This window comes from Dendrobates tinctorius, unplaced genomic scaffold, assembly GCF_039654945.1.
Source record: "Dendrobates tinctorius isolate UK_male_01 unplaced genomic scaffold, ASM3965494v1 ptg000041l, whole genome shotgun sequence".
NCBI classification, from domain to species: Eukaryota; Metazoa; Chordata; class Amphibia; order Anura; family Dendrobatidae; genus Dendrobates; species Dendrobates tinctorius.
This window is the reverse complement of record NW_027361709.1, coordinates 1,262,349-1,290,013: the sequence shown is the minus strand read 5'-3', so window position 1 is coordinate 1,290,013 and position 27,665 is coordinate 1,262,349. Positions and strand designations below refer to the sequence as shown.

General features: G+C 50.9%; 3 protein-coding genes across 3 annotated transcripts in view; all 3 read right to left on the bottom strand.

Annotated features, from left to right (window-relative positions):
* The window catches only part of LOC141088779 (interleukin-1 receptor-associated kinase-like 2), a 45,325-nt gene extending 44,415 nt beyond the window's left edge, over nt 1-910 (bottom strand). Inside the window, exon 1 of the mRNA XM_073574943.1 lies at nt 773-910. The gene's annotated coding sequence lies outside the window, so the exon portion shown is untranslated. The remainder of the gene's footprint in view (nt 1-772) is intronic.
* On the bottom strand, nt 498-16,421 carry IRAK2 (interleukin 1 receptor associated kinase 2). The gene is made up of 14 exons (XM_073574942.1): nt 14,729-16,421; nt 14,063-14,206; nt 12,113-12,292; nt 11,745-11,861; nt 11,559-11,662; nt 10,916-11,104; nt 10,769-10,824; nt 10,044-10,155; nt 7,069-7,175; nt 5,988-6,180; nt 3,193-3,255; nt 2,904-3,113; nt 2,190-2,592; nt 498-1,827 (listed from the first exon to the last, which is right to left on the bottom strand). The coding sequence occupies exons 2-14, from the start codon at nt 14,181-14,183 to the stop codon at nt 1,709-1,711; spliced, it is 1,974 nt and encodes a 657-aa protein (XP_073431043.1). The 5' UTR covers nt 14,184-14,206; nt 14,729-16,421; the 3' UTR covers nt 498-1,708.
* Nucleotides 16,422-16,569: 148 nt separating this feature from the next.
* Nucleotides 16,570-26,553, bottom strand: VHL (von Hippel-Lindau tumor suppressor). Its single transcript, XM_073574949.1, has 3 exons — nt 25,928-26,553; nt 25,706-25,828; nt 16,570-17,955 (listed from the first exon to the last, which is right to left on the bottom strand). The coding sequence occupies exons 1-3, from the start codon at nt 26,118-26,120 to the stop codon at nt 17,774-17,776; spliced, it is 498 nt and encodes a 165-aa protein (XP_073431050.1). The 5' UTR covers nt 26,121-26,553; the 3' UTR covers nt 16,570-17,773.
* Nucleotides 26,554-27,665: the final 1,112 nt, after the last annotated feature.

The window sequence follows — 27,665 nt, the reverse complement described above, 5'->3', positions numbered from 1 at the left end:
GCACTAAAATCCAATGTAATCCCCATTCATATGCACCCATGAGCGTACACAATGGGCCTGTTTACACTGGGGCACAATCAGCAGACACCCGGCACTGGGCATTCATGGCCTTAAGGCCACATTCACACAATCAGGATTTGCTCAGTATTTTACATCAGTATTTATAAGCCAAAACCAGGAGGGTGATAAATGCAGAAGTGGTGACAAGTTTTTTGTTATATTTTTCCGCTCCTGGTTTTGGCTACAAATACTGATGTAAAATACTGACCAAATCCTGAACGTGTGATCGCGGCCTAAGGAGAATAAACAAGCGTTTACCACAGAGTGACTTGGACCATTGTTCCATAAATGTCTATGAAATGTGTGAAGTTTCGGATATGTTCCTGCCTTGTATGGTGCACAGAATTGGTGCCCTTAGCGATCGCTCCGCGGGATGACTAGACAACCCCTATAATTGGTTCCCATACACTCCCCCTATGGCTCTGAGGTGACATGGATGATACCATGGACTACACATTTCTCTTTATTTTACACAATGTATAAAACCGATAATTACAAACATTATGTAAATTCAATAATAATTACAATCATTAAAAAACGTTACAAATTAAGGGGAAAAAAATGAGGCAGTAACACGGAACGACAAGACCTTTCATTGCTTGTAAGCTACCAAAATTGCCATCAGCACACAAAAGATGTCACAAAGGGGACAAACAGTGCGGTATATACAATCACATGAAATACCAAGAGATAACAGAAGGTAAGTACTGACCTGTGGTCTCAGGAACGGCTCTGGTCTTTATGGCGGGAAGTTTTCGTCTGAAAATGGTAAAGATCTACAGGGAACTCGATCCTCCAAGACTGACAGTGACTGCCATTCACAGTCTGTATTTATCAGGTAAAAGTCCCGCCCACATGCCTCCCATTGGTGGGCTCCTATAGGGGCTGGTCTATGGGATGTGGCTAGGGTCCCAAAAAATTATGTGATCCACAATTTTCAGGATATCTTCACCCCTGGTGGTCCCAGGCAGGACATATTACCGCCATATTTCCTATCATGATGTCAGCTTTCCATAGATAGGAAACAAGGCATGTAAATTGTTTTGCATCTGTCCAATATTAACTTGTGACTGATGTGCAGACCGTCCAGTGATGTAGGTAAATACATTCGACACTTTATCACAACACCAAATGTATGTCTCCCATATTTATAGAATATACAAATATCATAAAGAAAAGAAATATTCAAAACTGGACTTCAGCGCCAGCGTGTCTGATATAATTCCCTTGGAAAACAGGAAAAGTTAAAAGTGTCACCCCTCCGCCTCTTGTATACACAGTGTCTGCCATTTATCAGATAATCCCACAGCAGGGGTCCTAGCTGAATAGTGGAGTGTTTTTGAGTGTTAGCTCTTGTTTCCATCAATTCATGATGAAGCCTTGCTTCCGTCAATAATATGAGGGTGACACGTCCACCAAGACACAGTTTATGAATTCTTTTCCATTACATCTATGACACAGGGCCATGATGCTTTATTATACTTGTGCGATGTGGGTAGGACAAGTACCCCACTATGGTGGGCCAGAACACGGCAGACTTTGAGGTAGTCTCTGCAGAGGTATATGAAGTCGGTACCCAGAAGGTAGTAGTGATAATGGTGTATGCTCAGTCCTATAATGGCCATCGCTGGTGTAATACATAGTGAACTCAGGCTGAGTGAAAAAGAATGTAGCTGTCCACCTTCTCGTCTTCGTACAGCCCAATCTCCTCCATCATCTTCAGCTTGGCTTCATTCACTTCAATTCCCCATGACGGCTCATTGCTTTCTAGTAAATGAGAAGAAAATAAGAAAGATCAGTGACACACATGCTATAAAATATGGCGGACGTCATGGAGACTTGTTATACACAGTTTGCTGGTGCTTCATCGCATGGGTTTCAATGGCTGAGCAGCTGCATGCAGCCATGTATCACCAAGCACAATGCAGTGCGTTGGACGGAGATTGGTGTAAAGCTGCCACCAATGGACTCTGGAGGAGACGTGTTCTGGGCAGTGACGGATCGCACTTCTCTATCTGCGCCTGATGGAGGAGTCTGGGTTTGGTGATTCCAGGAGGACGCTACCCCGACTGCATTGTGCCCCCTGTACAGATGGTGGAGGATAATATACTTACATACTTTCAGTTTACCTGTTGGTGAATTTGCCAATTTTTGGGGTATGTTCCTTTCTGGGGTCCACGATTTGTCCTGATGTCCCGCAGACGACGTTGTGGTCGGTGCAGACGACGGCTCGCTCCGGGACCAACTGTCATCAGGATACAAGTCGAAGCTTCCAGACTCGTCCAGTTCACACGGGCTCCTCTTGAACACATCATTTTGTGCTGGGCGATATGGCGGCATGGATTTGCTCCTCATGGAGGTGACAGCTTTGGGGGAACAGTTGGGCAGCTCCACCGCTTCTCCATGGGTGTAATCTATAGACAAGGACTCATCACTCTCCTCGGGAACATTCACACTGGACATCTTGTCCTCCTGTGCTTCCTTCGCACAGGCCGTGAACATCTCCTGAGCCTTCTCCATCATTGCTATGACCTGTTGTGGAATAGAAGAAAATATAAAGGTTAAAGATGATCTAGGGAATAAAAAAGTAAATTAGATTGTATAGTGGTATTGGAAACGGTCAGCAAGCAGGTAGACAGATGGCTCTATAGCAGATAAAAACCTTTTAATGAAAAATCAATGGGCACAGTTAGCTTTAGCTCTATAGAGACAAATGTCTTCCTTCTGGACGGAATCTAATTTGTATATTTTTTCGCAGCACTCCCTGCACCACCAGATCTTCACAAACAGAACCTGAGACGGAGTAACACACTATAATGTACAGGATACTATTATAACGTTACCTCTGATAATAAAGTTCTCTTCTTGTTCAGACACAGGCAGATGGCAGAAGCCCAATGTGTCGCAGAACTTCTTCCCAAACGCTCAAGTCTTCCATCCGTGTGTTTTTGGCTGATCTCTTTTGCGCAGAGCAGGTCCACAGATTCTGATCCGGGACAATTGGACTCCGCTTTTAATTTCACCCGCTCCACTTCCATCAGGATAAGAACTTTCTGGAGGGGACAGAGGGCGAGTAACTAGATGGCTCCAAAAGGACAGAATTAATGCAAAACTGCGTGTGGCTGTTCGTACCAGATACGAAGGGTCTCGGTCCTTGTCGGTGGGCTTCAGTCCGGTCAGGAGTTCTGCTAAAACCTAAAAGAAAAAAAAAAAAAAATCATAAAAACACATTGTATGAAATAAAAAATTCCTGATTAGCAGACGTCGTCTCACAGCAGATTTTATGTCATGACTTTAGTACCGTCCATCATTCTCCCTTTTATTATATTTGGCGTTATTCTATCCCATACAACTTGGTAATTTGGACTCTGCAGAAAGTGGTGTAATCAGCTCACCTATCCAGAGTTCAAAGATCCAAACTCCACAACAAAAGCAAACCGGAAATAGCACTTGATCCAACACTTTAATAAAATGTATAAAACTTTTTATTTTCATCTAGTCAAAACCATAACCATAGTCTACTACGATGGGAGTCGGCCTCCCTTCAGGACGCACGTGGACTCTGTCTGCACCGTTATAGTTGGTGCATATGTCCAAATCCCGTTTTGCAGGGGTCCAGACGTAAGCCCCACCGGAGCCACTGAACTTGGGTAAAAAACCCTCAAGTATTGATTGTCTCAATTTACAGTGGTGCAGCCGATATCCTTCACATTACTCCAAGCACTGGATACAATACACCAGATCTTGCTGCTTCAGTTGATGAATTGTTTCATTAGCTGCTTTATCTCATGTGATTAAATTAATTTTCTTTCCTTTTTTATCATAGTTACAAGAGTCTTATTCATTACTAAATATTTCCCTATGGTGTATAGTGATGGTCAACTCAAGCAAATGTTAGGGAATTGTTGCAAGTTCTAAAATAAATAATTCCTAATCCTTTCAGGACTCTTTTGTTTCTCAAGAGAATCGCATAATAAAAGAGTCGACCTCACACCTTCCGCCTCATTGTGTAATGTATTTACAAGATTTGCATTTCTCAAACAATGGAATGGGATCACTTCATCACATAGAAAAAAAACATTCAATTAAACAATTCATCCACTGTAGCTGTGAGTTTTGGTGCATTGTATCCAGTGCTTGGTGTGATGTAAAATATTGGCACCAAAGAATCAATGAAGAGGCTCAGTAACCCTGAGGCCATTACCCTGACAATGTTTCCAGACAGTTTCTTACAGAACACAAAGATGATCAGAGAAAATTTCAGTTTGTTTAATGTGTCGAAAGGTTAATTGTTCAGTCAGAGGGGAGAACATTAAACAAACTGAAAGTTTCTCTGATCATCTTTGTGTCCTGTAAAGGGCCTGTCACACTAAGCGATATCGCTATGTCTGATACTTACCTCCGACCGCTCCCCCGCTGGTTATCGCTGATCACGCGAGAACATCCTGGACCGTTTCACGTCGTCAGCTTCCTGCTGTGGAGACCAGCGACACGTGGACGCGGGCGGGAGGACGTCAGGATCGCCTCGTCTGACAGGTAAGTAGCGACCCCCGACCGCGGCTATGTCGCTGGTTGGGATCGCTGGTGCATCGCTAAGTGTGACAGTACCTTTATTATGTGTGGAAAGGTTAATTGATCAGTCAGAGGGGAGAACATTGAGGGGGGGGGTTCTTACCTTCTGGATTCCCGGCTAAATACTTTGATCCTACAAATATTCAGGAGTGTGATGCCCCATAATATCAATGAGAGCAAAGACATCAGAAAAATATTTAAAAACAACATTTTATTATTACAATTAAATAGCATAATATGAATAGACAATACATATCTGATGAGTAGAGGTGAATGACCCCGGCAGTGTGACATGGCACTCCATAGAATCGGTAATTTAATTTTAGATGGACTGAATGACCCACTGTGTCCTTTCAAATATGTGGCAATGTGGGTGGTGAGCACTGGGGCCAAAAAATGTGTGTGCGCCTCCTTATAAGTGAAATTATAGCAGCAAAAAGCAGTTTCTTATGTCATGGGGTCCCATATAATGCTCCCGTCTAACTATGCACACAGTCCAACCGAGAACGTACCTACATGGATGTAAAGTACCGCAAATAGTGCTTACCCATGGGGAGTGCCTGCTGGGGTCATTCACCTCTACTCATCAGATATGTATTGTCTGTTCAGATTATGCTATTTAATTGTAATAATAAAATCTTGTTTTTCTTTTATATTTTTCTGATTTCTTTGCTCTCGTTGATATTATGGGGTATCACACTCCAGAATTTTTGTAGGATCATATTACTGTGGCAGTTTGCAACCCTCTTTATCCCTATTGCTATGTCCCATCGTGGGGACACTTGCACATATGTATATCCAGGATGTCGATATTTGTCAAAACCAGCTAAATACTTAGTCTCCTCAGGGTTTTAATAAATGGACGGATTTCATCTCCTTCACGAGTCAGGATGCAGAATAAGACACTAGGAGGGTCTAATGATTCTGTTATGATGGATTGTTCTGTCTTTTGGATAACGAGGATTGTTTCTTATTAATGAGGCCGGTCATCATGTGTGACTGTAGAGGTGCAGTCACTTGTCAGATCCTTAAACCCCCAAGATCTCATTGTATCATAGGTTAGGAGTAAAGAGATTTTACTTCCAAATGCATCAACCTTGATCGTATTCTTCTCTGGGATGTTTCCTCTGATGATTGCGCCATTTTTGAGATATGGTGTAACAAAATGAAAACAAGTTTTATATTTTATTGAAATGTTGGATCTACTACTATTTTTCCTTTTTTTGGACTCCAGTCTCTGCCCCCAGGCACATTGGAAGGCTGCAGGACTTTTTATTCCCTCACCTCCTCCGCCACCCACTGGAGGACCCCTGTGCCATAAAGCAGGGGCCGCTTCTGATAGCATCGGCACTTACTATACCGCAGGAGAAGATGTCCGTCTGTGCGGTGAGCTGACCGCTCCGCAGGTAGATGTCGGGCAGGTAAGGCTGGAACCTTTGCAGCTCCTGGGTCTTCACATTAGTGTAATTTGCCGATCGATCAGGAGAGAATCGCGTCCCAGCGTGGCCTAAGCAAGCAGTGAAATCCTCATCCAGGAAGACGTTAGAACTAATGTAGAGAACAAGGGGTTAACTAGGAATGTATCAGCGCACAGCAGATGACCCCTCCTCATTAGTGGAACTACAACTCCCAGCAGTTTACAGAGTTAATGGTGGCAGTGCCCGAGAATGAAGGAGCTGCAGTACATCAATTCTGTTTTAAAGCTTATTCGGCGCAGCGGCGTCATAGTCACCGGTGGAATTTGGAGTCGGTCCCATTCATTTACAAAGGAAACATCAAGAAGGTGCTGCACTCAATCAGCGCCACCAGCATTATTTTCTGGGGGTTCCAGAGATCAGACCCCACTAATAAACTGTTGGAATATGTTAATATTATATCATAAAATATGATGGGAAAAATAGGGGCGAACACAAAGCCGAAAATCATGGAGGACCCCATTGTTATAGGAGTGTGTGGGACACCGGAGACACCTGTAGTACGGCTCATGTGAACACAGTCTAATGCTAATTGGAGGGGGCTTGGGAAGTTTGCAGTTTGGGAAATGGTGTGGTCTGATATGTACAGGGATTTCCCTCATGATTCCAATAACACTGACCATGAAACGGTTAATCATAAAGGAACCATAAATGAGGAAGCAATAATGGAGGCGCAGGATGTAAGAAGTGAAAATGTGGAAACCTCCACCATCAGAGGCGGATGTGAGCACGGCGATATCCTGCAGGTAGAGAAGTGAGAAGACCGAGCGGCACCGGCGGCCAAAGTCCGCTGACCTGATACAGAGACACCACCGCCCGCACGGCGGGGAAAGAACCACACCGGCACCAGTGTATGTGTGTTATATTAGGTTGTTGGAACTCGAAAACAACTCCAAAAGTTGCAACATTTTTGAGCAATTATGTCTTAAAGGGCTCAATGTATGTCCCCCAAATGTCTCACCTCTTAATGTTTCCATGAAAAATCCCAGCACTATGCAAGTGACCGACACCATGTAACAGACCTACAGCGACAGCCAGCCGCCGCTCCCAGCCCAGGACAGATCCAGCCTGAAAAATACACAGAAGATTCTCAGCAGAATAGTGAGTGCAGCTCTGGAGAATAATACAGGAGGTAACTCAGGATCAGTAATGTAATGTATGTACACAGTGACTGCACCAGCAGAATAGTGAGTGCAGCTCTGGAGTATAATACAGGATGTAACTTAGGATCAGTAATGTAATGTATGTACACAGTGACTGCACCAGCAGAATAGTGAGTGCAGCTCTGGGGTATAATACAGGATGTAACTCAGGATCAGTAATGTATGTACACAGTGACTGTACCCACAGAATAGTGAGTGCAGCTCTGGAGTATAATACATGATGTAACTCAGGATCAGTAATGCAATGTAGGTACACAGTGACTTCACCAGCAGAACAGTGAGTGCAGCTCTGGAGTATAATCTAATATATAAAGCTCAAGTATGTGTATGTCCGGGATTGGCATCCGCACCGTCGCAGCTACAGCCACAAAATTTGGCACAGTCACACGTCTGGACCCCGAGAGCGTCCTAGGCTATGTCGTGAAGCGAAATTTTAACCCCGTGCGTTCCAATTCAGCAAACAATTTTGCCCCTATCTACATAATGGGGAAAAAGTGTGTGTGTGTATCAAGCCCCGCCCCTCATTATGATGTCATAATGGTTGCCATGGCGATGCTGATGTCATCATAGGTTGCAAGCCCCGCCGCTCATTATGATGTCATAATGGTTGACTATGGGATGGAGGATGTGTGATGGGTATATGGGCACTGGACTATGGGATGGAGGATATGTATGATGGGTATATGGGCACGAGACTATGGGATTGGAGGATATGTATGATGGGTATATGGGCACTGGACTATGGGATGGCGGATATGTATGATGGTTATAAGGGCACTCAACTATGGGATGGAGGATAGGTATGTTGGGTATATGGGCACGGGACTATGGGATGGAGTATAATTATAATTTGGTATAACTATAAGCTCAAAGTGTGTGTGTGTGTGTCCGGGATAGGCATCCGCACCGTCGCAGCTACAGCCACAAAATTTGGCAGTGTCGCACGTCTGGACCCCGAGAGCGTACTAAGCTATGTTGTGAGGCGAAATTTTAACCCCGCATGTTCCAATTCACCAAACAATTTTGCCCCTGTCTACATACTGGGGGAAAAAGTGTGTGCGAGTCAAGCCCCGCCCCTCATTGTGATGTCATAATGCCCCTATTTGCATACTGGGGAAGCAGTGTGTGCGTATCAAGCCCCGCTGCTCGTTATGTCACAATGGTTGCCATGGCGACGCTGATGTCATCATAGGTTGCAAGCCCTGCCGCAGCTCATTATGATGTCATAATGGTTGACTATGGGATGGAGGATATGTATGACGGGTATATGGGAACTGGACTATGGGATGGAGGATATGTATGACGGTTAAATGGGCACGGGACTGTGGGATGGCGGATATGTATATGGGCATGGGACTATGGGATGGAGGATGTATGATGGGTATATGGGCACGGGACTATGGGATGGCGGATATGTATGATGGGTATATGGGCACTGGACTATGGGATAGAGGATATGTATGATGGGTATATGAGCACGGGACTATGGGATGAAGGATGTGCGATGGGTATATGGGCACTCGACTATGGGATGGCGAATATGTATGATGGGTATATGGGCACGGGACTATGGGATGGAGGATAATTATAATTTGTTATAACTAACCACAGTTAGTTACTATGCCCGGGCAGCGCCGGGCTCTTCAGCTAGTACATGATATAACATGTATATAATGAAAGTTTTTATATTAGTAGTGAAAAGTGAAACAATGGAACATGTATTTATATGGGAAACATTCTTGTTTAGATATTTCCAGGCCTCCAGATGTTGAAAATTTTAGGAAGCAACATTTTGGAAAAGGGACATGACCCTGTAGTGGAAAGTCTAGGAAGCGGGCAGTAACTCCATGGACTGGGGGGAAGAGAACAGATGAAAGATGCAGGGATTGCACAGACACTGGCAGAGCTGCCATCACCTATGGCAGTGATGGCACGCGCCCTCGCCTCAATGTTCGGAGCTGCAGCTTCCTCACACACATTGAGCAGCGAGGCCGCGGAGCTGCATGATGATGTCATCCAGCCGCGCCGCTCAATGTGCGAGAGGAAGTGAGAGGAAGGAAGCTGCCGGCGCGTGGAGAGGTAAGTGTGTGTGTGTGGAGAGGGCCAGAGATGGGGAGAGGGCTAATGATGGAGGTGGTGGAATGGGCAATTTCTACATGAAAGGGATCAGGATGAGACATATTTCTACATGAAGGGGATCATGATGGGGCATATTTCTGCATGAAGGGGATCATGATGGGGCATATTTCTGCATGAAGGGGATCATGATGGGGCATATTTCTGCATGAAGGGGATCATGATGGGGCATATTTCTGCATGAAGGGAATCATGATGGGGCATATTTCTGCATGAAGGGGATCATGATGGGGCATATTTCTGCATGAAGGGAATCATGATGGGGCATATTTCTGCATGAAGGGAATCATGATGGGGCATATTTCTGCATGAAGGGGATCATGATGGGGCATATTTCTACATGAAGGGCATCATGATGAGGCATTTGGCACTTCGCCACAAACTGGGTTTTAGGTTGCAGTTTGGGCACTCGGTCTCAGAAAGGTTCGCCATCACTGACCTATGGTATAATCATCGGCTACAGGAGAGGTGGACTGTGCTCTGATCACATCCGCCTGACGTAGATGTGGGGTATATGAATGTATATGTATTTATGTATGTACCTATATACCTGACTGTTACATGTCACCTATAGAAAAGTAAGTCTTTAAGCGTCCATAGAGGAGAGGAGGGTTACTTCTTCCTTGAGGAGACTCACTTTGTGTAAGGCGACATCCAGAGATCCCTCATTCATGAGACGGTAGATGAGACAATGCTGTCCGCTCTCCACACAGAAGCCGAGCAACTTCAGGAGATTGGGATGATGACATCTGTACAAGACACGAGACAGAAAAGCTGCAGAGCTCACAATTACACTAATGGGGTAAATTAACTTTGCACAGCTGAGGGTTTGTTACAATTGCATCCATTCTGGACAATCATCTGAGAGATAAACCCATCAGCAGCACAAATCTCTCTCCTGACAGTTTGTTACAATGTATCAATCTTGAGAACAGGCTGCTCAGCTCAGAGGATTGTCCAGGCTGGATACAACTGTAACAAATCCTCAGCTGTGAGCAATATTAATGAGATATTGAATACTGGATGCCTGGCTCTATGGGGCGGCCAGAGACGCCACGGCTATAGAGACCGCTCAGCGGACCCTGGTACTCTGGTCTGTATCCCACAAAGAAATGAACTGCTGTTACGCAGATAACTGGACGTTTCCCCAACCCCTGCGGCATCACATATAGACGCGTATTCACACCTCAGCATTGGTCAGCGCTACAGCTGCCCGTGTGCAGCATTTTACACGTCTCGCAGAGATGTCGACAATAATAATAAATTGCAGCACAAAGTGTCTCAGAAGTTGCAGAACTCTTCCTTCCGCCAAGATGAAGCTTCAGATATAGAAAGCGGTGGGACAGAGGGGTCCTCTCTTACCGAAAACCGATCTCAGCCTCTTTTTCATAGAAGATTTTCGTTCTGTCCGACTGCCCCTAAAGAAAGTGCAGACATGACCTGGTCACAACCCGACACCTGCCAGGGATATAAAGCCCCCTGGAGCAGACCCCTGGAATGACGCATTACCTCCTTCAGCCTCTTCACAGCATAAACATTGTCTCCCCTGCATCCTACAAAGACATCAGCAAACGGTCCGCTGTGTAGCCTCCTGTTCACACTGAACCCGTCCGTAGCTTCCTCCAGCTGCCGCCTCGTCCAGGGCTGACACGTGGTGTTCAGGGACAGGCTGATCTCCTGCTGTGGAGAACTCAATCCCTTCCGGGCGGAGGAGAGCGTTACTGTACAGCTACATGGTCCACATCACCACATACAGGGACACATCCCGGAGAAGCCCAGTTTATACCGGAGGTACATGTATAGGTATACACAGGAGATGCCCAGGTTATACCGGAGGCACATGTACAGGTATACACAAGTGAAGCCAAGGTTATACCGGAGGCACATGTACAGGTATACAAAGGAGAGACCTAGGTTATACCAGAGGTACATGTACATACAGGAGATGCCCAGGTTATACCAGCTGTACATATAATTATATACAATAGATGCTCTGGTTATATCAGCTGTACATATATCATTATATACAGGAGGTGCCAGATTATACCAGCTGTACATATATAATTATATACAGGAGATGCCCAGGTTATACCGGCTGTACATATATAATTATATACAGGAGATGCCCAGGTTATACCAGTATCTCACATACCTGATCTGTGCTGGACACCGGGTCTGAATAGGAGTCTGTCCCCAGGGACCTCAGCAGCTCTGATGGGGGTTGCGGTGGTGATGGGAGTGGTGGTACTTTGGGTTCTAGAACACAGAGGATGACACAGTGATTCCCTCCCTGTCTTCCCTCCTCACAGCCCGTGTTATACCGTCCTGCAGTCTTTACCTGACACCATTTTTGTATCACTGTTGCAGTTCCTGCAGTTCCTTTCTGCTTCTTCAGAGGTTTGTGCAGCTCCTTTCCTCTCACAAGTCACGGGGGACATCGCCGAACTACAGGGGTCTATGCAATAAATCACATTAGTAATCGGCTCCTCACACCCTCTGCACAGTCCGAACGCTGCAGGACATGGGTCAGGCTCAGGAATATAATGCCGGAGCCGCAGTAAAGACTGACACGAACACGGGCAGCAGTGCAGTACAAGAGATGGAGCCAGTGCAGGTTGATATGCCATCCCGGGGGGGCAATGGAGGTCTGGGTGACACCCCGGGGGCTTTGCGCTGCCACTGGACACAACAGAGAGTAACTCTTACACTGCTGGAGAATTTCTAATGCCCGGTAGAGCTCCAGCTTCTGCAGGATGAGCTCCAGGTCGTGGACGGTGGCCAGCTTCTGCCCCCAGCTCCAGAGAAGCTCCCCGGTCACATAGTCGCCCCACCGCCGCCTCATGTAGAAACGCTGGATGGTTGTCTGGTCGTTCACAACATGTGATGCTGAAGAAGAAAAAATAAAAAATAGACATTTTACAGGTCTCCGCTTGCTGTCAATGAATGGAATTATGTCTATACACAGGGTAAAAACCTTCTCCCATTCACTGCCAGAGGACATGGAGGTATAAATACGTAGGATATTACACAATAACCAAGGGTTAAGTTTTATTATTACTATTATTATTTTATTTACTTTATTATGTAGATTTATCCTTCTGTGCTGAAAACTTGTCACAGCTGAAGGTTTATCACAATTGCATCCTCCACATCACAAGTCCCTCTCCTGTTTTGTTACAATGTATCAGTCTGGAGAACAAGATATTTATCTCACAGAGGATTGTCTGGACTGGACACAACTGTAACAAACCCTCAGCTGTGCGATGAATAGGTCATTACAGGTTCCCAGGCTCTGATGCACGGTGACACATTGAAACGAAGGATGATACAAATCTGCAGAACTTGTCACATGTCCATATTCCGCTGTGTCTGTCACTAGTATTATGGGGCTCGCAGTATGCGGCCCCCGCTTGTCCCGCCACCACGGTGCAGCCCCTGTAATAGATCACCCCACAAGCCGCGGCGGGGCCACAGTGGAGGAAGTGCAGGGGCCGCTGTCAGGACGCCCTTCCGCTATGATCAAAGCTGAATGAGATTTACACATTGATGTTGAGATCAGCGGCTCATTAATCACAACGGAAACCACAAATTATCACCGAAACGTCACAGAGACTGACACTGAGCCTGACAATCAGATCTGTGACCGGCCCCGAGAATCACTGTGCAATTACAGAAGGTCACTAAAGTGAGTACACCCCTGACATTCTGTAGATATTTTATTATATTTGTTCTTGGGTCAACACTGCAGATCTGACTGTGATACAATGTACAGTGGTCGGAGTACGGCTCGTATAACAGTGTGAATACCTCATCACAGCCTTTAATGCCTACACCACTGGCAACAAAAATGAGTACACCCCTAAAGGAAAATGGCCAAATTATGCCCAAAGTGTCTATATTTTGTGTGGTCACTAGTGACGAGAGAATGTGCTCGGATAATGTTTTATCAAACCATGCTCGGGTGCTCGAATAACATGTCAGATTCTCCTCACCCACATGTGCTGCGGTCGTGAGACATGTAAGCGTGGACACTCCAACATATTATTCGAGCATGCAGAATATACTCACCATATACACACTTTTATGATATATGGTACATTACCTTACTCATTCTCTACTGATCCTGAGTTACATCCTGTATTATACTCCAGAGCTGCACTCACTATTCTGCTGGTGCAGTCACTGTGTACATACATTACATTACTGATCCTGAGTTACATCCTGTATTATACTCCAGAGCTGCACTCACTATTCTGCTGGTGCAGTCACTGTGTATATACATTACTGATCCTGAGTTACATCCTGTATTATACTCCAGAGCTGCACTCACTATTCTGCTGGTGCAGTCACTGTGTATATACATTACTGATCCTGAGTTACCTCCTGTATTATACTCCAGAGCTGCACTCACTATTCTGCTGGTGCAGTCACTGTGTACATACATTACATTACTGATCCTGAGTTACATCCTGTATTATACTTCAGAGCTGCACTCACTATTCTGCTGGTGCAGTCACTGTGTATATACATTACTGATCCTGAGTTACATCCTGTATTATACTTCAGAGCTGCACTCACTATTCTGCTGGTGCACTCCATACATTACATGTGAATTATATCCGCTATATGTAACAGCAGAGAATGAATCTTTCTTACCAAACCGCATCCACTCCCAGTCATTCAAGCTGTCAACACAGCGGCAGAAGTCGTCCAGAACTCTGGGTGGGACGTCAATGATCAGGGGGGATGAACTGCCGCCATTCAGTGACTGCGCCATATTTGTCTTTTCTCCCGTGTTACCTGCAGAAATAATAGTGTCATGACTTACGCACGACGCCGAGACTGACAAGACGGACACCGGGCATCAATGTATTAAAGGGAATTTCCATTTTTGTAATAAAGTTTAATCCTTTCATGATGGAAAGTTTCCTAACGTTCCAATACACTTTGTGGACGGATTTTTTTTTTTTTTTAGTTTTTTTCCGTCAGTGATTGGGAACATTTCTGTTTACTGTGAAAGGCTAAAACAGACCTAAGACTTCTCACAGCTGAGGTTTTGCTACAATTGTATCTGTCAAAATCCCCCGGGATCTTACAATCCCAGTCCAGACTGAGAGAACAAACTCTCAGCTTTAGGGAAAAAGAAGAAAGAAAAAAAAAAAAAAGAAGAACTCCTGGTATGAACACAAAATCCCATAAAAAGTAATAGAAAGAATAGAAGAACAAACGTGAGTGTGAACGTCGCCCATGGAGCGTCCTCACAGATCCCCAGGGATGAGAATCACCCGTTACAGATTTTACACACGGCGTCTCGTTACTTACTTGGTGCTGCCGCTCCCGGACGTGCCTCAGAGGTTCAGGAATCAAAAGCTGCAGGGTTTCCTAATATCCGGCCGCTTGCAGAATCAGTCAGGGCAAATCCCAGTGAGCAATGGCCGTGTCTGGCCCCGGGAGCCGGAGTTCTGCTTTATGTACCGGGGGGGGCGTCACTATGGGGGACAACCCCAAATCACGCAGGGATCCCCTCGTTCCTTCCTGTTAGTCACCTGTTGGCGCAGACGTCATCTACTGCAAAACAGAAAATCGTCAGACGCCCAGAACTTCCTCGTAGCGAGTTGTGTGGGGGAAGGAGAGGGAAGAGGCCCGAAAATGCTATACAACCAGAAGAGCAGGAAGTGCAGCAAAACCTCCGGTGCGGGCACGAGGGGGCGATCTGTGACTGCACAGGTGCGCAATACTCCTGGAGATGCAGTCCCATGTAAATAACCAATCACTATGGGACAAAAAGTTCAATTAGGCTGGGCTTCAATTCCTGATTATTTCCCACATCTCCGCTTGCTGTGAACATTCTTGTTTAAATCCAGTAGATCAAAAAAAAACAAAAAAACTAAAAACATTACAAATTGTTACATTTGTATCCGGCCGGGCAATCCTCTGTGAGCAAAACACCTCACAGCACAACTCTGCCTTCTGATTGTTTGCTACAATGTATCGTTCAGTTTACATGATGAACAATTAAAGGGGGAAAAGCTGCTTGTTACCCGGCGGGTAGAATTAGTAAAAATACCAAAATAAGTCATCCTCGGCCGCTGTCACCGCTCCTGGATCCAACGCAGCCTGCTCTGTAGTCTACGAGGCGATGACACATCGTTCTAGTGATTGGCTGCAGCGGTCAGGCGACTTGAACTCCACGTCATCAGAAAAACGTCCAGCTCAAGTCACCGGATCGCTGCAGCCCATCACAAACGGCAGCGGTCACCTGGCTGTCCGTATGGGGACGCCATCGCTTCCAGGGCCAGAGCAGATCATAGAGCGGCCAAAGCTCCGGCCAGGAGGGCGACAGCAGGTGATTAAGACTTAGTTTCATATTTTAGAACAAGCAACTTTTTAACAGACAACCCCTTTAAGACAGGCTACAAGTGTGGCAAACACTCAGCTGTGACATGTGTTGGCGGTGTTTTAAGCCTTTGGGGGGGGGAGGCGATGGAGAATATCCCCAATCTCAGCAAGCAGAGATGTTCAACACACTAAAGAATTGAGGCACAGCAATAACCCGGCTTTCCCAGGATCCTGAACAGCAAATCTGCTACATGTCTCCTTCCGGAATATGGTTAAGCTGGGTGCTGACATCCTCTGTGCTGCTCCTCAGGACTCATAGAAAGCTGGGTGAGCACTCCGGTACGACCTGTAATGACAGCCATGACTTCTACCCTAGAAACAAAGTGCTGAATGGATATGGGGGCAGGGAAATTTTTCTTTGGCCTTAAAAAAAGATTTTCCATCTTAAATAAACTGTTAGATGAGCGTAAAGGGTTCTTCCCATCTTCGTCAATGGGTCTGTGCACGGACTGGGGTGAATTATCAGCTGCAGACATCGTTGCAATAATCCGCACTCGTTGGGGACATGTTCTCTGCAGAATCCGTAGTAGCACAAGCCGGGCAGATTTTGCTGGAAATGTCCAGAATTCACCAGTTTCATTGTTACATCTGCAGGTTTTCTCCGGGACACGGACGGGTTTTGCTGAAATATCATCTCCAATGCTGATTTTATATCTGGAGAATTTGCTTCACATTTGACCTGGGTGACCTTAGCCTTAAAGGAAACCTTCCCTTTAATTAGGACACAGTTATAACCATTTTCTGCCCTATTCAGACTCGGTCACTTTATAAGGGATGACAGAATCCATTTTATTGAAAACAATATAGATAAAATAACGCTGTGGCTCACAGACTGGATAAAAATCTACATCTCCGTGTATAAGATTTGTACAAGTGGCACACGATACATGCGACTGGCAGTGAAAAAGTCCCGGGTTACAGAGATTTACAGATGTGAGATAACGTGACGCTGCGGTATTGCTGCACCAAGATGCAGAGGACTGGTAAATGGCGCGCGGCCCCTGGGACTGGAACGTTCACCTCTATTGCAGAAGGACCTCGCGGGAATCTGTGCAAAACGCTAAATGATCTCAGTTTCTTGTAATGCAGCCATTTGATTTTTTTTTTCCCAAAAATTCTTGATGCACAGTTTTTCTAATGCCTCAGTGCATACGGACCAGTGTCAGAGCGCTGCTTGTACTACGGCTCTTCCAATAATCCGGTGCACATACGTAGAGTTAATACTTTAATAACAGCCATCGCCCAATAGCTATATCTCCAGACCACCCCCCATATTCGTGCATGCTCAGCTCGACGGAGCATTCTTGTGTTTTCAATAGGGAGAGGGAAGTAAGCAGCTGCCATATATCCCTGTCTCCTACAGACTCCTCTGGCAGCTGCTTATCATCACAAGCTAAAAGGATGGGGCTCAGAATACAACATGCCCAATCCTTCCCTCCCCCAACACCCTGATGCGATGGTCGGCGGAGCACCGGAGATACGTGACAAGAAGTAATCGTGCTAATCTACACTTCTCCTGTCACTCATCATGCTGAAGAACAGAACGCAACGGTTGATAAGAGAGGAATAAATCCTATTTATCAGTGCTAGAGTCCGATAACCTGCAGTCTGACATGGCTGATAACAGGGAATAACAGCACCGGGAAAACACACAGGGCTCCAGTCCTCTGAGAACTTGCAGTTTGCCGCTGCAGAGGATTTTCATTGTGGACTGCGATAACAATATTGGGACAGTGCAATTGGTCATCAACTATATACAAGTTTTACAAACGTCAGTCTCTTTTTCTGAACTCGTTGGGAGGTATTTTACTGCTTTATGTTACAGGCGACACGTGTCCATCCGTACGGCGGGTGCAGCCTGAACATCCGCCGCCGAGGAATCAGTCTTACTCTACGCCAGAGAAGTGGAGATGGAAGAATCTACAATAATCGTCCCCTCGACCCCCTCGTCCGTTTGCATAAACCGGATTACGAGTCTTCTGTGTGCATCTGATTCCACAAGCGGATGGCCAGGCGCTGAAGATCCTTCTGGATGTTGGGTCGATTCTCCAGATCGTCGTACAGGGAGGTCACGATTTCCAGCTTTCTGTAATCTTCCGGCTTCACCAGATTCCTGATCACCTGAAGGCAGCGATCCTTCAATGTGAAGACTGTAAGAGAGAAACACAAGCCGGTCCTTATGGGGGGTTCTGAACCCCCATAATGTGATGATGATACGTTAGAAGTGTCACCTTGTTTTAGTTATTTTCTACTTCTCCTTAAAGGGGTTGTCAAGGCTTCTGATACTGATTGGTGAGGGTCCGCAGCCCGCACCAGTCTAAGGAGCTATTCTAAGGAGAGGTCATCAATATCATAAGCCTGGAGAAGCCCTTCTCATCAATGGACGTACCAAGTGCCGGCTGCCATACACAGCGGACATCCAACTGCAACGACCGGGATAAGGGCGGCATAATAAAAGACACTTTGGTTTTCTGATCGGCTGGAAGAAGTCTGCAGTCCACAAATAGAAATAATAAAAGAAACTGTGTACTGTGCATAGGCAGAAACCTGCCAATTCTTGGGGGGGGGGGGGGCAGGGTTACACAGAGCAGTGACTAGGGGGAAAGAGAGATCTTGTCCTATAGTGAGAATCTCCTGCTGATGAGACACTGAATGTACTGACACAGCAACCCACAGCCTAATAAGTGACATTGACTCCCCTGCTGCGCTGTGATACGGCGGCCTCCACTTTACCCACACTCCTCACCCTGGCAACAGACACGGTGGAGGAGTGGGTCTTCTCCTTTCTTCCAACTGCACCTTCAACCCAATCCCACCTCTTCCCTCCCTAATCCTCCCCTCTTTTGAAGTCCACTCTGTCCGCATCTACTCTCCCTCCAACCTCCAAGTGGCCATCATATAACGAGCTCCAGGCCCGACCACTGCCTTCATTGACCAATTCTCTACCTGGCTTCTTCACTTTCTTTCAACTGACATCCCCACTATCATAATAGGTGACTTCAACATCCCCACTGATACCCTTCAGTCAGCAGCCTCCAAACTCCTGTCCCTTACTTCATCCTTTGGACTTACTCAGTGCTCCTCCTCAGCCACCCACACATTAGACCTGGTCTTCACCCGTCTCTGCTCTCTTTCTAACTTCACCACCTCCCCTCTCCTTCTATCTGACCACCATCTACTCACTTTCTCATCCCTGTCCTCCCCACCTGGCACTCAGGTCCAGCAACAAGCACACCCAGACACCCACGCGCTCTCTGACTCTATTCTACCACTGGCATCCATATCCTCACTCCATGACACAGACGGTGCCACTGCTTTCTACAATGCCACTCTCGCATCAGCTATTGACACGGTTGCCCTTCTCGTTCATGGCAGAATGCGACTTATCAACAGACAACCCTGGGACAACAACCCCACTAAAAAGCTCCGGCAAGTGTCCAGGATTGCAGAGCGGCGTTGGAAGAAAACAAATTCGCAAGATGACTTCACCACATTCAAACAGGCAACACTCGCTTTCAAATCTGCCCTCACCTCTGCTAAACAGGCCTACTTCACAACCCTCGTATCTTCCCTATCTTACAACCCAAAACAGTTATTCAAAACTTTTAACTCCCTCCTCCGCCCACCACTGCCTCCTCCAACCTCCCTCATCTCTGCCGAGGACTTTGCCACACACTGCAAAAATAAGATTGACCAAACAAGGCAAGTCTTCATCACTCAACCACCACAACCCCTTTGTATACCAGACCAATGCCCAAACCCCATAACCTCACTGTCCAACATCACTGAAGGGGAGCTTAATCGTCTCTTCTCCAAATCGCACCTCACAACCTGTGCACTCGACCCCATCCCACCTCCTCTCCAACCTCACCACCACACTTATCCCATCCCTATCCCACCTCTTCAACCTGTCACTAACGTCCGGTACCTTCCCTTCTGCTTTCAAGCATGCCACAATCACGCCTATCCTTAAAAAGCCAACCTTCGACCCAACCACTATGTCCAGCTATCGCCCAATATCATTGCTTCCATTTGCTTACAAACTCCTGGAGCGGCACGTTCACGCTGAGCTTTCCTCCCACCTATCATCTAACTTGGTCTTTGACAATCTACAATCTGGTTTCCGCCCCCATCACTCCACTGAGACAGCCCTGACCAAAATTACCAACGACCTACTTACAGCCAAATCAAATGGACAATACTCTATACTCCTGCTTCTAGACCTGTCCACTGCATTCGACACGGTTGACCACTGCCTCCTACTACAGATCCTCTCCTCCTTTGGCATCAAAGGCCTTGCCCTATCCTGGATCTCCTCATACCTTTCCAACTGCACAATCAGCGTCTCCCACTCCCACACTACCTCCTCATCCCACCCTCTCTCTGTTGGAGTCCCCCAAGGCTCTGTTTTAGGACCCCTACTCTTCTCAACCTATACACTTGGTCTGGGGAAACTCAAAGTCCCACGGATTCCAGTACCACCTTTATGCTGATGACACTCAGATCTACAGTACCTCTCTGGCCCAGACGTCACCTCTCTGCTGTCCAGAATCCCAGAGTGTCTATCAGCCATATCCTCCTTCTTCTCCTCTCGCTTCCTCCAGCTCAATGTGGACAAATCTGAACTCATCATCTTTCCTCCATCTCACAGATCTTCCTTACCCGACCTAGCTATAACAATTAATGACATCACACTTTCCCCAGTACCAGAAGTCCACTGCCTCGGAGTAACCTTTGACTCTGCCCTGTCCTTCAAACCGCACATCCAAGCTCTTTCTACCTCCTGTCGCCTCCAGCTCAAAAATATTTCCAGATTCCGTCCTTTCCTCAACCCTCAGTCTACTAAAATGCTTGTGCATGCCCTCATCATCTCCCGCCTCGACTACTTCAACATCCTTTTCTGTGGTCTCCCTGCTAACACCCTCGCACCTCTCCAGTGCATCCTTAACTCTGCCGCCCGACTAATTCATCTCTCTCCTCGCTACTCCTCCTCAAATCTCCTCACTGGCTCCCATTCCCTCAGCGTATCCAGTTCAAATTACTAATACTGACCTACAAGGCCATCTACAACCTGTCTCCCCCATATGTCACTGAACTAATCTCCCGATACCTTCCCTCACGTAATCTCCGGTCCTCCCAAGACCTCCTTCTCTCCTCCACACTTATACGCTCCTCACCCAACCGCCTCCAAGACTTCTCCCAAATAGCCCCTATTCTCTGGAATTCTTTGCCCCTACAAGTCCGACTATCAACCACATTTGGATCCTTCAGACGGAACCTGAAAACTCATCTCTTCAGGAAAGCCTACAGCCTGCAATGATCCCCGCTACCTCCTTCTCTCTCACCACTACCGGTGATCTCACCTCAACCAACACCGAAACTGCTGCAACCCACCAACCTACTGTCTCCTTCCCCACCATCCTGTAGCATGTAAGCCCGAAAGGGAAGGGTCCTCTCTCCCCTCTGTATCAGTCTGTCATTGTTAGTTTGTTTACAGTAAGTGATATCTGTAATTTGTATGTAACCCCTTCTCATGTACAGCACTATGGAACCAATGGTGCTATAGAAATAACTAATAATAATAGACAGAATCAGGGTCTCTGCCTCTACATCATACTCCTCTCAGATTACATACACTCTGTGCACAAACCCTTAGAAAAATCATCCTCATGGGGTCCAGCACCTCCTCCCTGCTGCTGCTTTAGTCTCTGTGTTTTGGCTGCAGCAGTGATGTCATGAACTCTGCAGCTCATGATGTCTATATCAGCAGATGCTCTGTGCTGAGGAAACATTCGGGAACCACTGTTCTAAGTGGAAAAACCCTTTGAAACTAGTTATCCTAATCTTTACACTAGAAGGTGAGTTGCGCTGCTGAGGTCACGTGGTCGGCCACGTTCTGGGTATTGACAGATGGTGTGCACCGGTCCTATCAAATCAGAATAAGAGGCGCAGCAGACCTGCCAGCGGCCACAGACACAATGTCAACAAGTCACAGGGGAGAGAGTGGCGGGTGACGGAGGAGAAAAGGGCGGTGGGTGACGGAGGAGAAAAGGGCGGCGGGAGAGAGCGTTGACAGCGCGGGTCACGGGGGAGAGAGCGGCGGCGGCACGGGTCACGGGGAAGAGAGCGGCGGCGGCACGGGTCACGGGGAAGAGAGCGGCGGCGGCACGGGGGGGAAGAGAGCGGCGGCGGCACGGGGGGGGAAGAGAGCGGCGGCGGCACGGGGGGGGAAGAGAGCGGCGGCGGCACGGGGGGGGAAGAGAGCGGCGGCGGCACGGGGGGGGAAGAGAGCGGCGGCGGCACGGGGGGGGAAGAGAGCGGCGGCGGCACGGGGGGGGGGAAGAGAGCGGCGGCGGCACGGGGGGGGGGGAAGAGAGCGGCGGCGGCACGGGGGGGGGGGAAGAGAGCGGCGGCGGCACGGGGGGGGGGGAAGAGAGCGGCGGCGGCACGGGTCACGGGGGAAAAGAGAGCGGCGGCGGCACGGGTCACGGGGGAAAAGAGAGCGGCGGCGGCACGGGTCACGGGGGAAAAGAGAGCGGCGGCGGCACGGGTCACGGGGGAAAAGAGAGCGGCGGCGGCACGGGTCACGGGGGAAAAGAGAGCGGCGGCGGCACGGGTCACGGGGGAAAAGAGAGCGGCGGCGGCACGGGTCACGGGGGAAAAGAGAGCGGCGGCGGCACGGGTCACGGGGGAAAAGAGAGCGGCGGCGGCACGGGTCACGGGGGAAAAGAGAGCGGCGGCGGCACGGGTCACGGGGGAAAAGAGAGCGGCGGCGGCACGGGTCACGGGGGAAAAGAGAGCGGCGGCGGCACGGGTCACGGGGGAAAAGAGAGCGGCGGCGGCACGGGTCACGGGGGAAAAGAGAGCGGCGGCGGCACGGGTCACGGGGGAAAAGAGAGCGGCGGCGGCACGGGTCACGGGGGAAAAGAGAGCGGCGGCGGCACGGGTCACGGGGGAAAAGAGAGCGGCGGCGGCACGGGTCGGGGAAGAGAGCGGCGGCGGCACGGGTCGGGGAAGAGAGCGGCGGCGGCACGGGTCGGGGAAGAGAGCGGCGGCGGCACGGGGGGGAAGAGAGCGGCGGCGGCACGGGTCACGGGGGAAAAGAGAGCGGCGGCGGCACGGGTCACGGGGGAAAAGAGAGCGGCGGCGGCACGGGTCACGGGGGAAAAGAGAGCGGCGGCGGCACGGGTCACGGGGGGAAGAGAGCGGCGGCGGCATGGGTCACGGGGGGAAGAGAGCGGCGGCGGCACGGGTCACGGGGGAAAAGAGAGCGGCGGCGGCACGGGGGGAAAGAGAGCGGCGGCGGCACGGGTCGGGGAAGAGAGCGGCGGCGGCACGGGTCGGGGAAGAGAGCGGCGGCGGCACGGGTCGGGGAAGAGAGCGGCGGCGGCACGGGTCGGGGAAGAGAGCGGCGGCGGCACGGGTCGGGGAAGAGAGCGGCGGCGGCACGGGTCGGGGAAGAGAGCGGCGGCGGCACGGGTCACGGGGGAAAAGAGAGCGGCGGCGGCACGGGTCACGGGGGAAAAGAGAGCGGCGGCGGCACGGGTCACGGGGGAAAAGAGAGCGGCGGCGGCACGGGTCACGGGGGGAAGAGAGCGGCGGCGGCATGGGTCACGGGGGGAAGAGAGCGGCGGCGGCACGGGTCACGGGGGAAAAGAGAGCGGCGGCGGCACGGGGGGAAAGAGAGCGGCGGCGGCACGGGTCGGGGAAGAGAGCGGCGGCGGCACGGGTCGGGGAAGAGAGCGGCGGCGGCACGGGGGGGAAGAGAGCGGCGGCAGCACGGGTCACGGGGGAAAAGAGAGCGGCGGCGGCACGGGTCACGGGGGAAAAGAGAGCGGCGGCGGCACGGGTCACGGGGGAAAAGAGAGCGGCGGCGGCACGGGTCACGGGGGGAAGAGAGCGGCGGCGGCACGGGTCACGGGGGGAAGAGAGCGGCGGCGGCACGGGTCACGGGGGAAAAGAGAGCGGCGGCGGCACGGGGGGAAAGAGAGCGGCGGCGGCACGGGTCGGGGAAGAGAGCGGCGGCGGCACGGGTCGGGGAAGAGAGCGGCGGCGGCACGGGTCGGGGAAGAGAGCGGCGGCGGCACGGGTCGGGGAAGAGAGCGGCGGCGGCACGGGTCGGGGAAGAGAGCGGCGGCGGCACGGGTCGGGGAAGAGAGCGGCGGCGGCACGGGTCACGGGGGAAAAGAGAGCGGCGGCGGCACGGGTCACGGGGGAAAAGAGAGCGGCGGCGGCACGGGTCACGGGGGAAAAGAGAGCGGCGGCGGCACGGGTCACGGGGGGAAGAGAGCGGCGGCGGCATGGGTCACGGGGGGAAGAGAGCGGCGGCGGCACGGGTCACGGGGGAAAAGAGAGCGGCGGCGGCACGGGGGGAAAGAGAGCGGCGGCGGCACGGGTCGGGGAAGAGAGCGGCGGCGGCACGGGTCGGGGAAGAGAGCGGCGGCGGCACGGGTCGGGGAAGAGAGCGGCGGCGGCACGGGTCGGGGAAGAGAGCGGCGGCGGCACGGGTCGGGGAAGAGAGCGGCGGCGGCACAGGTCGGGGAAGAGAGCGGCGGCGGCACAGGTCGGGGAAGAGAGCGGTGGCGGCACGGGTCACGGGGGGGAAGAGAGCGGCGGCGGCACGGGTCACGGGGGGAAGAGAGCGGCGGCGGCACGGGTCACGGGGGGGAAGAGAGCGGCGGCGGCGGCACGGGAGGAAGAGAGCGGCGGCGGCGGCACGGGTCACTGGGGGAAGAGAGCGGCGGCGGCACGGGTCACTGGGGGAAGAGAGCGGCGGCGGCACGGGTCACGGGGGGAAGAGAGCGGCGGCGGCACGGGGGGAAGAGAGCGGCGGCGGCACGGGTCACGGGGGGAAGAGAGCGGCGGCGGCACGGGTCACGGGGGGAAGAGAGCGGCGGCGGCACGGGTCACGGGGGGAAGAGAGCGGCGGCACGGGTCACGGGGGAAAAGAGAGCGGCGGCGGCACGGGTCGGGGAAGAGAGCGGCGGCGGCACGGGTCGGGGAAGAGAGCGGCGGTGGCACGGGTCACGGGGGGGAAGAGAGCGGCGGCGGCACGGGGGGGAAGAGAGCGGCGGCGGCGGCACGGGGGGGAAGAGAGCGGCGGCGGCGGCACGGGGGGGAAGAGAGCGGCGGCGGCGGCACGGGGGGGAAGAGAGCGGCGGCGGCGGCACGGGGGGGAAGAGAGCGGCGGCGGCGGCACGGGGGGGAAGAGAGCGGCGGCGGCGGCACGGGGGGGAAGAGAGCGGCGGCGGCGGCACGGGGGGGAAGAGAGCGGCGGCGGCGGCACGGGGGGGAAGAGAGCGGCGGCGGCGGCACGGGTCACGGGGGGAAGAGAGCGGCGGCACGGGTCGGGGAAGAGAGCGGCGGCGGCACGGGTCGGGGAAGAGAGCGGCGGCGGCACGGGTCGGGGAAGAGAGCGGCGGCGGCACGGGTCGGGGAAGAGAGCGGCGGCGGCACGGGTCGGGGAAGAGAGCGGCGGCGGCATGGGTCATGGGGGGGGGAGAGCGGCGGCGGCACGGGTCACGGGGGGGGGAGAGCGGCGGCGGCACGGGTCACGGGGGGGGGGGGGGGAGAGCGGCGGCGGCACGGGTCACGGGGGGGGGGGGAGAGCGGCGGCGGCACGGGTCACGGGGGGGGAGAGCGGCGGCGGCACGGGTCACGGGGGGGGAGAGCGGCGGCACGGGTCACGGGGGGGGGGAGAGCGGCGGCGGCACGGGTCACGGGGGGGAGAGCGGCGGCGGCACGGGTCACGGGGGGGAGAGCGGCGGCGGCACGGGTCACGGGGGGGGGGGGGAGAGCGGCGGAGGCACGAGGCACGGGGGGGGGGGGGGGGGGCGGAGGGAGAGCGGCGGTAGGTCGCAGCAGTGAGCGTGATTCTGCAAAGACACTCGCGGCGGTCACCTGGCAGGCAGATGTTCACCATCGACGGCTGGCCGTTCACATCGGCGGGGGGGATGTAGATCTCCTTCTTGTCCACGGTCAGCGCCACGTCCGTGTTTAGTTCACGAAACAGCCAGATGTGACCTGTGCGGCAGAAGAGACGGAGTCACTGATCCGCCATGACACTTCACCTCTGCTTGCTGTCAGGGAATGGGCCGGCTCTGGGGCCACCTGCTGACGTACCCAGGTAGGTGTGAATCCTGCGGCCGGTGCCGGGGAGCAGGACTGGGTACGGCTCCGGGTCCCCCTGGAAGTTCACCCAGATTGGCTGCACGGTGCGGGAGCTGCGGTTACAGAACAGGACCTGCGCCTGCTGCCGGCTGTTAACGGACCGGAGCCGAGGAGGCCCTAACCCCGGCTCAGCGTCCCGCAGCATCCCGAGGCTTCCAAACAGTCCGCTAGGCCGCAACCAGTCACCTAGCAACCGAAATCTGACGCCACGCACTGCGCGCAGCCTCTGAGGTCGCTAAGGAGCTGAAAGGCATTGTGGGAGTTGTAGTTTTAAGCACAGATGTCTCCAGACATCCATTACCCCCAATGATTGGACGATGATCAGTGAAATGTTCGGAGTCACACTTGGTACAATGCTGCAGAGCTGCAATCATAATGCTACAAGCCTGAAATCTCCCAGCATCCTGTGCTGGCTCTGGTGATCGCCCCCCTGCTTACTGACGGCTTCCAACATCAATCAGCAGAGAAATGTCAAAATAATTCCCACTGATGTTTTTTCTGGTTTTGGTCTCCTCATATCCTGGAGATCCCGGCCTCACAGGAAACCGGTCCGGCGACTTCCCGGAAAAATGTATAATAAGCCGGAATCTCTGCACTTCCCAGAATATTTCCAAATCCGGATCTAAAAGTCATAAATGTAGAAATAATGAGATACTGACACGACCATCACCCCACTGACAGCACAGCAGAATAGTGAGTGCAGCTCTGGGGTATAATACAGGATGTAACTCAGGATCAGTGATATAATGTGTGTACACAGTGACACCACCAGCAGAATAGTGAGTGCAGCTCTGGGGTATAATACAGGATGTAACTCAGGATCAGTAATGTAATGTATGTACACAGTGACTGCACCAGCAGAATAGTGAGTGCAGCTCTGGAGTATAATACAGGATGTAACTCAGGATCAGTAATGTAATGTATGTACACAGTGACTGCACCAGCAGAATAGTGAGCGCAGCTCTGGGGTATAATACAGGATGTAACTCAGGATCAGTAATGTAATGTATGTACACAGTGACTGCACCAGCAGAATAGTGAGTGCAGCTCTGGAGTATAATACAGGATGTAACTCAGGATCAGTAATGTAATGTATGTACACAGTGACTGCACCAGCAGAATAGTGAGCGCAGCTCTGGGGTATAATACAGGATGTAACTCAGGATCAGTAATGTAATGTATGTACACAGTGACTGCACCAGCAGAATAGTGAGTGCAGCTCTGGAGTATAATACAGGATGTAACTCAGGATCAGTAATGTAATGTATGTACACAGTGACTGCACCAGCAGAATAGTGAGCGCAGCTCTGGGGTATAATACAGGATGTAACTCAGGATCAGTAATGTAATGTATGTACACAGTGACTGCACCAGCAGAATAGTGAGTGCAGCTCTGGAGTTTAATACAGGAGGTAACTCGGGATCAGTGATGTAATGTATGTACACAGTGACTGCACCATCAGAATAATGACTGCAACTCTGGGGTATAATACAGGATGTAACTCAGGATCAGTAATGTAATGTATGTACACAGTGACTGCACCAGCAGAATAGTGAGTGCAGCTCTGGAGTATAATATAGGAGGTAACTCAGGATCAGTAATGTAATGTATGTACACAGTGACTGCACCAGCAGAATAGTGAGTGCAGCTCTGGGGTATAATACAGGATGTAACTCAGGATCAGTAATG

Bases quoted from the DNA above. Each gene is read 5' to 3' on its own strand.
- IRAK2 (XM_073574942.1), bottom strand. From the start codon at position 14,183: ATGGCGCAGTCACTGAATGGCGGCAGTTCATCCCCCCTGATCATTGAC. The intron at 7,176-10,043 runs GTGAGTCTCCTC...TGTATTTTTCAG, and splicing joins TGGATGTCGCCTTACACAAA to GCTGGATCTGTCCTGGGCTG. The intron at 1,828-2,189 runs GTAAACTGAAAG...CTCATTTACTAG, and splicing joins ATTGGCAAATTCACCAACAG to AAAGCAATGAGCCGTCATGG.
- VHL (XM_073574949.1), bottom strand. From the start codon at position 26,120: ATGCTGCGGGACGCTGAGCCGGGGTTAGGGCCTCCTCGGCTCCGGTCC. The intron at 25,829-25,927 runs GTACGTCAGCAG...TCTGCCGCACAG, and splicing joins CAGGATTCACACCTACCTGG to GTCACATCTGGCTGTTTCGT. The intron at 17,956-25,705 runs GTGACCGCCGCG...TCTCTCTTACAG, and splicing joins GGTGAACATCTGCCTGCCAG to TCTTCACATTGAAGGATCGC.